Source organism: Melozone crissalis, unplaced genomic scaffold (genome assembly GCF_028551555.1).
Source record: "Melozone crissalis strain CALT ecotype California unplaced genomic scaffold, PUWL_Pcris_2 ptg000019l_1, whole genome shotgun sequence".
Lineage (NCBI taxonomy): Eukaryota > Metazoa > Chordata > Aves > Passeriformes > Passerellidae > Melozone > Melozone crissalis.
Genome location: NW_026535797.1, coordinates 18,746,851 through 18,759,384, shown reverse-complemented (window position 1 = coordinate 18,759,384; position 12,534 = coordinate 18,746,851). Strand labels below are relative to the sequence as shown.

The window sequence follows — 12,534 nt, the reverse complement described above, 5'->3', positions numbered from 1 at the left end:
AAGGCACCAGGTATCTGCATAAGCCCCTCACTGAGCTAAGTATAGGTGCTAAGCTAGACTTTCTCTTCAGTGATCCACGGAAGTGAGAAGGGATTAGATTTTCACAGTCCCATTTAGATTCAGATAAACCACACTGTTAGCAGAACTTGCATACCAAAACAAACTCCTGCACGAGGACAGACTGTGTTTATAAACCCCCTTCCTCTTATCCTAAATACCAAGGTTACCTTATTGGCGTTGTGCAAGGTGTCTGCTTGCATGGGCTGATCAAAGCTTACACCCATCTCTTCATTGCTTCCTGTGGCAGAGAAGGTGTCGCTGTTCTGCACCTCCTTGGGCTCATGTAATGGAGTGTCCAGCACTGGTAAGGGGGACTTGAGATTGGAAACCTTAGGCATTGCACCAGGTAGTAAGGCTGAAGGGTTAATAGCTAAGTTAGCCTACAAAACAGGGACAACAAAAACATACACACAGAGAGAGATCACATTACTACTGTTCCAGAGCAGGCATTGCCCCAGAGAAGCAGCAAGAACTAGTGTATCTCGGTAAACAAGTTCTACTTCTAAAGTACCTGACTTTTCTCAGACCTAAGAACTTCTGTGTCTCCCACAAGCTCAGTCTCACTAAAATTGTGGAGTGGTCAACACTATTATTCTGTGTAAGAGCTTCAGGAACAGCTGGGTCAAGTTATGCCAGACCAAACACCTACGTAGATCAATATTCTGTCTGAGGAGACAATGATTCTGACTTTGAATGGTACTGTGATATAGACAGTTATTAATCGTTTTGTGTCAGAAGAGGGACATAACCACAGTCCCCCCTAAGAGTCTCTAAACCTACTTAATAGTGCTAAGAACAATAGCAGTTTGAAGTGGAGCCCACCCTCTGCCCCCCCCAGCATAAGTAAACAGTGCTGCTAGAGTCAGGACTAAAACAGAAGGAGGAAATAATATTAAACATGCGATACAGAAAAAGCAATCAAAAATATGCCATCTGAAAAAAAATAATAATGTTGCAAGAATAAGGTAAGGAAGCAATAAGATTTTGGTTCAGGGAAAGCTATCAGTGAGGCAAGGAAGATTTTCTTTTTTTTATTTTGAAAGTTAAAGTGCCAGTAAAGTTAATTACTTGTAGCTTTCCAATCCGAGATGAAGGCTCTTTGGTTTTAATGGGAACAGGACCTGTAGATTTCTGCACAAAATTACATTGGATTAAACAAGTTGACAAGTTGTTATCAACCAACCATAGTTTTCATTTTAATACATGTATAGAAAGTAGCTAATTGCTTACCAATTTTTTCTGAAGATACCTTGTTGTCATAACATTCTACCATTAGAGCTACAGTCACAAAGTTTTCAGCTTCAGCTTCCCACATGCGATGGCCCCATCTTCATTACATTTCATTCACCCATCCTTCTACCCAATATTACACTTTGCCATGGTAACTGAACAGCATCCATCTTCTCCAGGTCACTGCCATCACTAGGACAGTCAGGACAACTGCCCTCAGGCAGGACAGCTACCTTCTCTCTCCTTGCTTATTCTGTCCCCTGGTGATATGAAGCCATATTGCCAGGCAATGATCTAACTTTTCTCTTTGTGACTGGCTGTAACAGGGCTACAGACTTCAATGAAGCCCACATGGAAGCCAAGAGAGCTTCAAAATTGTTCCACTCAGACTTCAAAAAAAACCAGCTTCAGAGAAGTGAGTGTTCCTCTAAAAAAAGCCAGGCCAGTAGTGTTAGAAAGAAGACTAGGCTACAGGAGCAGCTGTTTGGTCTGAAGACTTGGGCCAATTCTAGGACTCAAGGAATGAATCAAATCAGCTAAGGTGCACTTCCCATGGCTTGCTCTCCACAAGTTTGGAGTCTGCATGGTTCTGTGAGTTAGGTAATAGTGCTGTTGGTATAACTGGGCAGTCAGAGCTCCTTCAGCTATGTTGAAGTAACTGAGACTTTGCAAGAGTTACAACACTAGTTTGAAGGGCTTGAGAGCATGACAGAAGAATCCTAGCATCTGAGAAGATTGTTCTCTACTTAATTGCATGTGGTGTTCAGCTTAACCTCAGACAGGCTGAAACCATTCCTAAACTGGCTGTAGCTACAGTAGCTACAAAAAACAGGAAGATGAGCCTGGTTTTAAACTTCAAGGAACACTTTACAAAAAGGGAAGACATGCTAATTACTAACCCTACAGGTGTGCTCTGTGTTCTTCAGCCCAGGGGAAAAAAAGAAACTCCCACTCCCTTCAACAAAAAGCTAATCTTGTACACATGAAAATCCATCAAGCAGCTCTGGTGAGACACAGACCAGAACTCTGGTCCAGATCACCTCTCCCAGAGACTCTTGATTCTGCAAGATTAAGGAGAGGAGTCTTGTTTATTCACCAAAGAGACTCCAAGATAGGAGTCTCAACTGACACAGATTTGTGCTGCATGCCCTGATCTCCTTTCTGAGAAAGGCTGCCTTTAAAGACCACATTCACACCAACAGACACTGGCACTTCAGACAAGAAGAAACAACTAATTTTCAGTACCTAGGGTGTAGCTCTTCACTGTCATTTCACTTTTTAAAGTGAAATGTGCATGTACAATGAATAAAACATCAATAACATTTAAACTTCTTGCTACTAACAATGCACCTGGTGATAAGCAGAGCAGTTTGGTCACACACTGCTGCCTGGCAGCCAGTGAATCCAGGCATTACTTTTCATCTTTCCAAGACAATTAAAACAGGATTATACATCTCCTTTTTCTTTGCATGCTGCTCAAGACACAAGATTTAAGTACTTGCCTCTGTAGTTGCTGCCTTCAGAGTCTCATCTTGCTTGGCACTTAATGCATTTTCTAAGTTACTGCTCACTGAGGAAGGGCCAACACTGGTCTGAAGAGTTTTCTTCTCGGCCATTTTCTGAAAGCATTATGGGCACAAGTCAACATGAAAGGGGTAAAAAGCATGGTGTGCAGATCCAAAAAAAAACAAACCCAAAACCCCAAAAGAACACAAGTAAAAATCTTTAAAATCTTGCTTTTAACTGAACAGAAAACTGGTCACATCTTTTGATCCTGCTGTGCATAGCTGTATTTGGTTTGCATGGCCAGGTTTTGGTAGCGGTGGTGGGGAGCTACAGGGGTGGATTTTGTGAGAAACTGGTAGAAGCTTTTTCCATATCTAGCAGTGCCAATCCCTGGTGGCTCCAAAGATGGATGTGCTGCTGGCCTAGGCTGAGCCAATCAGGAACAGTGGTAACCCCTCCATTATAACATACTTAAGGAAAAAAAAAAGTTTTTGCACAGATGTAATTGCAGCCAGAAAAGAGTGGGATGAGAACACGGGAGAGGAACAGCCCTGCAGACACCAAGGTCAGTGCAGAAGGAGGGAGAGAAGGTGCTCCAGGCACTGGAGCTGAGATTCCCCTGCAGCCTGTGGTGAAGAACGTGGTGAGGCAGCTGTGCCCCTGTAGCCCATGGAGATCCACACAGGTGCAGAAATTCACTCACAGCCTGCGGAGGAGACCCAGCCAGAGTAGGTGGGTACCTGAGAGGAGGCTGCGAACCCACAGGAGGTCTGGGTCCTGGCAGGGACCTGCAGAACCGTGGGAAAGGAGCCCACACTGGAGCAGGTTTCCTGATAGGACTTGTGACCCTGTGGGGGACCCAGGTTGGGCCCGGCTATGCCCAAAGGACTGCACCCCATGAAAGAGATGGGATGGACTTAGGCTGGGAAAGTTCATGGAGAACTGTCTCCTATGGGAAGGACCCCCATGCTGGACCAGGGGAAGGACTCCCCTCTCTGAGCAGTGGCAGAAACAAGGTGTGATAAGCTGACCTAAACTCCCATTTCCCATCTCCCTGCACAGGGGGGATAGGAGGTAGAGCTGGGAAAGAGAGACAGGTGGGAGAAAGGTGTTTTTAAGGTTTTATCTTACTTCTCATTATTCCACTCTGATTTTGATAGAAATAAATTCAATTAATATCTCTAATTAAAATCTGTTTAGCCTGTGTAAGTATTTTGTGCATGATCTCTCCCAGTCCTTATCTCAACTCATTTATATAAAATATATAACTTTGTTATATTTTCTCTCCCCTGTCCAGCTGCAGAGGGGAGGGAGGGGCTTTCGTGAGTGTCTGGCATCTTGCCAAAGTCAGCTGACTACAACAATAGGCATTGATTTATGGCCCTGCAAAGCAAGGGCCTTCCATTCCTCCGTTCCTTTAGTCTACCTCAACCTTTGCTGTCTGTGCTAACAATTAATAATGAGAGTTTCAATAAACTTTCAAATGCATACATATTTCCTCATGAGCAAAAGAGCAGAGAAAATAAAAGAACAACACTAGCTTAGGAACTGTGCTATTTTTATATTTTATGGAGCAACCAGGTTCCATATATAGTCTCTCAAGCACTAATTACTTAAGACCACTCTGTACAGAGTCCCCAAAGAAATAATTTTCAGGAACTATTTTTAGTTCTCTAGCCTAACTTCCAGTTATAGAAATGAATATAGACTAAAGTAAAAATTAGTTTCAATTTAATTAATATAACTGTATTTAAAAGTAGCAGTTTAAAATGTATGTTAGGACTTGACCTCAGATCACCTGTAACACAGTCTAGTTCATTACTGCACCTACTCGCCCTTTAAAAGCAATTGGGTGTCCATGAGGATTTTAACACTGCATCATTACCTGAGATCAAACCAACCTGCAGAAACTTGAATTACACAACTCTCAGAGCACAGCTCATCAGTCATGCATAAAGCACAGGGAAGTAAGATCAGCAAGTTAAGCAATTAAACAAAACAAACTCTACTACTCTGATTTCTGCTCAGGTTTGCTGTCTTACACCTAAGCCAGTCCCAGGTGTACATAAAAGGAAACAGAATCCAATTATTTCATCCCAGCTTTGAGAGACCCAAGGCATCTGTTTGCTCCCTATGTCTTCAGGGTCACAATGACCATTTCTGTTCTCTCAAAAAGATTTGAAAAGTCACTTAATTTCTTGTAGGTATACAAATGGAGAAAATCCCTTCCCTACACTTCTTTCCCATCTCTTTTATTTAAGGCATTTACAATAGAGAAACAGGTACCGGAATGTTTGTTTTAGCAGTACTGAAGAGATCATCCTCATCATCATCCCCAAACAGCCCTCCTCCAGGGGACGGCTTCAGGATGCGGCTTGCAGACTAAAGAAACACAGGACAAAGAAAAGGTGTGTCACAGACCCAAAGCTCATCCCTTTCAGCCCATGATGCCAGAATATAACTGACATTAGCATTTGGCCCTCCCTGGAAATCAGTGACCTCTAAGCTGTGCCCAAACAAGGAACATCAGTACACTGAACACTCCAAAGACTGTTTTTAAACAGGAGGTTCAGAGGAGGGCTTTGAACTCACCATTGACTTCTTGGGGCTGGCAAAGAGGTCAACATCTGGGTCATTGTCCTTCTGAAGTTTCTGACTGAAGAGAAGCTCTTCATCTTGAAAGACCCCAGTGCTTTTGGGCCCAGTACTTTTCTCAGAAGCCTGGAAGGAGGGGAAGGTCCACACAGTGAGAAACTCCCTCTGTGAGGAGGTTATTTGCCTCATGATAAGGCAGGTTACAATTCCCTGAGGCTACACTACAGCCCTGTACTGGTAACAAAAATACAACTTTAACTGCTGGTTGTTTTATTTTAACCAAATTTGCAAAATTACAATGTAAATATTTGTATTTACAGTTCAATTTAATGAGAAACCATTCACCACAATATCTGTGTCTGCTGATCTAAGATCCAGCTGCTACTATTTACTTTAAAGCTCCCTTCAAAAAGAAAACAAAAACTTTTCAGTATGTTATCACAAGTGTACAGTAAGGTTTATATTCCAGTAAGACTTTTATGTCTCAAAAATTTCAGTTAAGGATGCAGGACATAGTAGTGAAAGGAAGAGAATCTCTTGGTTATCTTCCTAAGTGATATTTTCAAAGAAGAATAAAAAAATGGATTTTTTTTTTAACAAAAGGCCTGTAAAGCTATTATTGTTGCTAGACTCCCTGTTCTTCTCCTGTGCAAGCAAGCAAACACCCACATGGAGGAACAGAACATACTGCCTTTGGCAAGAACTTGTACTTTCAAATTTGCTGCTGTGGGGAAGATTGCAGTTACCCACATCACCCTGTAAGTCCTCCATTACCTGGCAAAGGTAATGAGTATCAGCTCCAGCACCAAAACCAATGCCTGTGTACGATTGTGGTCATTGCGGGCACCCAGGTGCAAAGGCAAAGGCGCCACTCAAATGTCCAGGTAAAGGCCCATAACTGGGTTTTACCACTCATTTGTCCCTATTAAAACAACTCAAATTAAAGGATGCCCCTTCAGAGCACGACTGGCTGTCCAATACTATGACATCAGACAAAATCCAGGCAGCAAGAGTGGTCTTCACAGGAGTAAAGCCTGGTTCTACCCATTCCTATTTAAGTCTCCATGAACCCCAAGGGGCTGCCTAAATTTAGTTTCCAGTACACCACTTTTCATCCATACACCCTCTCCTATGATTTTTACTACTGTAATTTCTTTATTATATTCTCAGTCTCTCTCTGCCCCAGCTTTAATTTTGTATCAAAAGCCAGGTGACATTTTTAGAGCACTAGAAGTACTGTTTATGCCCAGATATGTGAAAACCTAATGCAAATCTAGAATTATCCACACACAAGTTGAAATAAGCCAGAAAAGCGCCTTTCAGATTTGCCTATCAAAAAGGTTAAATTCATAAATTACTGTTCTGATTTTTGCACTTCAGCACCTTAATCACTTTATGACTATTATATGCTGAAAGATGAGAACTTTGAAGGAGAGATTTGAATAGATTTCTATTTTTCCAAATTCATAAGACAGATGTGACTTCTTTCAATCATCTCCCAGTGTGCTCCCCACAAAAACCAAACACAGTATTCATTCACAAGTGATAAACAAAGGCCCAAGCTAACAATCCATTTTAACTCAGGAGCTGCTCTAAACTGATTTTTCTACAACAGTCATCTATTTCATTAAGTTCCAAGGGCTTCTGAGTAAAGTGTACATAGCTTTTAGGACTGGCAGCTTACTTTACATCGTCCCACTAAGATGACAAAACCTTGTGGTACACTGTGGTATATAGTATATAACTTTTCACCCTACTTTAAACTTACAGAAAAAATTTCAGTACACTTGCATCAAGCAGAAACAAGAATATTGCCATGGATTCAAGGATATTGCTGCTGAAAATTCCAAGTGCACCTCTTGATGGTACACACAATAGCAGAAAAGCCAGACTAATAATACAGTTGCTGGAAGCTTTTTAAAAAAATGAATACACATACTTCAAAAACAGAAGAAAACATAAGATTAAGGTAATTATTGTTGAACCTAAGTCTGAAGGCATATACCAAGCAAGCAAACTGTAATAACGTTAAAAAAAAAAAAAGGAAGATAAACCATAAGGCTTAAAACTCCACATTATTTTACTTCCTAGTGTATTTGACCTTGAGGAGTAACTGAAGAGTGAGTTCTGCAAAGCAAAAATCAAGTAGCTGCACTGAAACATCTATATAGAAATGTAAACAAAACCTTGCCTAGAAAAGCAGAGATGGAAATACCATTTCTCAGTGTTCAAGAACATCCTTACACTCACCACATCAACTCCTTTCTGTGCATTTTTTATGCCATCATCATCTTCCAGTCTCTCCTCTTCTTCCTCCTCAAATAAGCTCAACACTTTCTTAGCTTGGCTTTTCACATCTTTCTCCAGAGCTGGTGGTGATGTTGCAAACAAATCTGAATTGTCAGCTGGCTCTGAAGATATTACTGTAAAAGGCTCCACCAAAGGATAACAAAAGTAACACATCAGCCTGTTATTTATTTCTGGTTGGCCCAAAAATCCTGCTAAGCTTTCTTGGTTGAATACCACCAGTGGTCAGAGTTCTGCAATCATTACCAAGCAGGCACCTGTATTCAACTAATTCTTCCCAAGCAGACAGAATATCAATATGCAGCTTACCAAGAGACAGTTGATAAAGAAAAGAACACACCTTTCAGCTCTGAAAGGAAGACAAATTTCCTCCTGTACCCTACCCCATGGCACTACTGATAAGCAGCTTCTTGTGTAAGGCTTTTTCCTCATCTCTCTGTCAGGCTGCATGTGCACCACAAGACTGCACTAATCAGCTTTACCACTATCCCTGAGTTACCTAGCTCATACCACTTGGGATACTTCAGAGTGAACAGCACTACCAGAACCTTAAATGTGCTCAGGAAAAGTGTGAAGAGTAAGAACTGCAAGGGAAATTCATCAGCTGGTAATTCCTCAACAATCACTCACTAAGACTATGCCCAAGATCAGTTCTGCTGAAGCTTCTGCAAAAATACACTTAATACTCATCAATACTGTTCTGTAACAGTATTGCCCAGCAGAAATTCACAATCCTGAAGGCCACAATAACACTCATCACTTTATAAATCATCACTCATTATGGTGAAATAAAGTTACTGAGCTTGAAGAAAAATCTATACATTAATATAGGCTATGTTTTAAAGGAAAGCTTTGTTCATGTAAACGAAGATTACCCAACCCACTCTGGAGGGAAAATGGAAACAGATTCTGCCTACCTCCTTCCCCACCAAAAAACTCAATCCCTCTCAAGGACATCAGTTAAGAAATAACTTAAATGTCATTTAATCAATTTGCTGTTTGGCTGACAAGTGATTTTTCTAAATGGAGACAAAGGAACTTTTTCCTCCAATCCAGAAAAATAATTCCGTGCCAGAGCAGCACTACTTGATTGTGGTTTTTTTTAACTGAATCTTTACCAAACTTCAGATTAATCTAAGAAAATCCCTCACTTTTTCCTTTATTTGCTGCCCTGCAACATCTGTTCCTTGAGGCACAGGAGCTGGTCTAGGCTTTTTTGAATACCACAATGTATCTTCTACCTGGTTAGACTTCACTGTTTCATCTGGCAGATCTTCCTTTTCCTCCTTTTCCTCTTCATTAAAGGTAGGTGGTGTGTGAGCTGGTTTTACTTTCTCCTGCAAAATCAGGAGAATGTTGGTGACACAGAATTGGTGGTTATATATAAAATGTGTATGTTGCTGTGGGATAGCAGAGTCTCAGTTTGCCTACTGCAGAGGTCTAGGACACTGGCAACATGCTTGACTTCTCTTATTTTCCTCCCATGGGACATTCTGGTTTGTAACTTTTAACTTCCAGTACTATGAGTTTTTGAATCTGGCTGAAGAGTGCCAGGAAGCACATGTACATGAATCCCTACTACAGATACAGCTCTATTAATCCCTTGCATCTCATACTCTCAGTTCCAAAGCACAGCCAGGCTAAGCTTGTAAGACAGAGGATGGCAGGAGCACACAATAGGGAGGGCCAGTAAGAAGCCTGTTTACACATCTCAATCATCTTGGGTAGGGTAACATGAAAGGATAACCCTGGCTACTGAGTCAGCAGTAAGCTATTTGTTCCTTTTAGTGTTATTTAATGTTGAGAGCTTTCAGGACATCCTTAGGAAGGGCTTTCAGCATAAACCAAACAAATTTAGGGTAAGTGGTCAAGAAAATATTGAAGTCTCCATTAGGCTAATAGCAGTATGAGTGTACGTGTAAGAGTTCAGTCTTCCCTGTTCCCATTCCCAATTTGCTAGTTACCATTGTGTGAAATGAGTTAGACTTATATTCAGTACCTAACAACTATGATAGACTGTAAAATGACTGAGTGTTCCATGTTAGTTTTAAAAGAATGGGGAGTTACCACTGCAGCCTTGGCAGCTGAAGGGAGTAGCACTGATTGGGAGCTGAAGAGTGATTCTCCATTAATATCATCATCTTCAAATAACAATGATGGCTTCTGTGGCTTTCTTTGGCTGCAGTGAGAGGGAAGAAAGTGAAAAATTCAGTGGCCATGCACTGCATCTGTTTAAAAGCACCATCATTTGCAGCAAGTGTTCCCAGATATAGCACTTGGCTTCCTCACTGTCCCAATAATTCTAACACACTCTTTCTTGTCTACAAAGCTTTCTGCAGAAGTAGAAATAAAAAAAGGTCAAGAGGATTTTATATCACTGTCATAGAAGTGGAAAGGCCAGTTCAGTGGTGGCAAGCAGAATGACCCACCACAGCTACAAAAGAGCCCAGCACTGCCCCTTCCTACTCACACACCCCTACTTCCTCCTCAGCAACAGTACCAGGAACCAACACTTGCAATATGCCTGGGTCCATCTGGTTTTGGAAGGGCTGCTGGGCTGTTCTGAATAAATGCCTCCCCACTCCCCTCCCAAGGACTGTCACCTCTCTTTAGTGATTGCAAATAAATCCTCCTCATCTTCTTCCTCAAAGAGACTTGTTGTCTTCACATCTTTAGCCTGACTGACAGTGCTTGCTGGTTTTGCAGGATCTTCTTTTCGGCCATCCTCAGAAGGAGGCTTAGCTGGCTTGGAGACATTCCAATGTTCCTTAAAAAGAAGGAACAAGTTTTCTTTTGTCTTGGTCAAAGCCACTTTGCAATCTTCTTTATAAGGAACACTTTGTCATCTTGGCAGTCCTTTCATCTCTCTACTAGTTGATTTAGCTGCCTGCATTTTAGCCACTGCAATGTGACATTGCTCAGGCTTTGCAAAGGGCCTGGTCACCTTCTGGCACACAATATTAATCCAGCAAAATACAGTACACACATTTTGTTACAGCTGCTCTTGACAACTGAGGTCAGTGTCAACTGCAGTGTCACAAGAGTAGGGCCACTCCGTACAACCTCACTGGAGCCACTTAAATAGTTAACAAGTTTGATGTATGGGAAAACACAAGAAAAAAGAGAAAAACTCCACCACATATACACCCAAGACACCTTTAGTAGAGTGCTCAATGCTGCACTTACTTCCTTCACAACAGTTCTGCCCCAGGCACCCACCTCCTCCCACATCTACCACTTATTCAAGCCTACACACTAAACAAGATACTTCTGCTTGTTTTGCTATTCCCAGCATTTCAAGTGGTTTTCCCCAGTTTCTCACCTTTGCTTGATCTCTTTGTGAAAGGGATTACAGGCATGACAAAATTTGAACTTGGCTTATTCTACATTAATATAAAAATGCATCTAAAGATATTACTGTTGCCTACTAAACAAGCAATTTAGGACAAGTAATAAAGTCTATGCAACAGAGTAATTTTGAGAGGTAGGAGGACTAAGAAGAGTCTGGATCCTATTCATATGAACTAATTCAGAGGTTTCCAGAAAAGTTTTTAATTTTTATGTTTTTAATTTACTTTAGTGTCCCTGGCTCTCATTTAAGATGGAGGACAATACCTAGCCCATCCCTAGAAGAGGGCTGCTCTATGGAAAGCCTAATTATTTATGTATCATTTTCCCATCCCTAGATTTAAAAAAGCAAAACATCCAAACAAAGAAAAAATCCACCAACACTTAAGCAAATAAAAATTCCAATAAACAAAACCACATGCAAAAGAAACTCACGTCAAAACAAAGAAAACCTCAACACACATCTATCTAGAACTGCTAAACTTTCCTTATAGAATTTAAAGCAATAAGAACAAACTAATTTTTCCCTTTTAGTGTTTTTAAGTCAGATTTGTTGGCAACAGTCTTCATTTGCTATAAAATCTTCTATAAATTACATTGAAAATACTGATTTTCTTTTCCACATGACTTCTGTTTCCTAGATCCTGTGAAAATTTGGATCAAGGATCAGCCTCCTTAGCTGCAAACAAGTCACAGGATTGGGGCAGGCATGGCATGTGGACACAGCAGAGTTGGTCTGTGGTTCCCTTCTCAAAAGTTTTATAAAGCACAAAGCCCAGTAACTATTTTCAACCAAATCTCACTCCTCAGTACCTCCTCATCACTGCTGAACAATAAGCTGGAAGCTTTCTTGAGAGACCCTGACTGTTTTGCTCTTGCTTCTGGGGTCTTTTCCTGGTCCTTCTTGGCAGGTCCCACACCAAAGAGATCCTTAAAACAAAATAAAATATAGTATTAAAAAAAAATCAAAAGCCAAAGCCATAATTAAAGGCTCATTGAGAAATCATCATCACATAAGATACTGTTGCCATTCACTTCTCATGTAAATAGGATACAGAAATGGTGTTTTTTGAAGATAAATTCAAGTTTAACACCATATTCTGTTACAAGGAATCCTACACATACAGGATTTGATAGACCAGAAGCCTGTTAGCACATAGCCTGGTTCTGGCTCACAGATTCTCCACCACAAGACGTGACCAGCAGCCAAAAACCACCACTCAGCAATTCTGTAGCACAGCAGCCAACATAATGGGGCACTGTCTCTAACATGTATAATGAAATGGAGGATGAATCCTGTTCTGAAGACAGGCATTAAGTGAGCTGAACAACTACCACTGGGTAAAAAGATTAAAAAAGCACACCTTAATTCAATTTTTTTTAAGGTTTCTTGCACAAACTTGTGCTCTGACCTCTGTTTCCATACTAGCAGTCACGATTGTTACACACTGAAGAGAAAAAAAGGAATTCAACAGCCATGACAAGAGA

At 41.0% G+C, this 12,534-nt stretch overlaps 1 protein-coding gene across 3 annotated transcripts in view; it reads right to left on the bottom strand.

The window, feature by feature from the left end:
• LOC128937619 (WASH complex subunit 2C-like) overlaps positions 1-12,534 on the bottom strand; it is a 34,054-nt gene that overhangs the window by 6,510 nt on the left and 15,010 nt on the right. For 2 of the 3 annotated variants that reach the window (XM_054277396.1, XM_054277399.1), the window contains 9 exons: positions 11,860-11,976; positions 10,302-10,465; positions 9,766-9,877; positions 8,940-9,035; positions 7,642-7,824; positions 5,389-5,517; positions 5,083-5,178; positions 2,793-2,909; positions 228-440 (listed from right to left, as the gene is read on the bottom strand). In XM_054277396.1, the coding sequence (XP_054133371.1) occupies positions 228-440; positions 2,793-2,909; positions 5,083-5,178; positions 5,389-5,517; positions 7,642-7,824; positions 8,940-9,035; positions 9,766-9,877; positions 10,302-10,465; positions 11,860-11,976 (1,227 nt within the window). The remainder of the gene's footprint in view (positions 1-227; positions 441-2,792; positions 2,910-5,082; positions 5,179-5,388; positions 5,518-7,641; positions 7,825-8,939; positions 9,036-9,765; positions 9,878-10,301; positions 10,466-11,859; positions 11,977-12,534) is intronic. The other variant, XM_054277397.1, reaches the window with a different exon arrangement.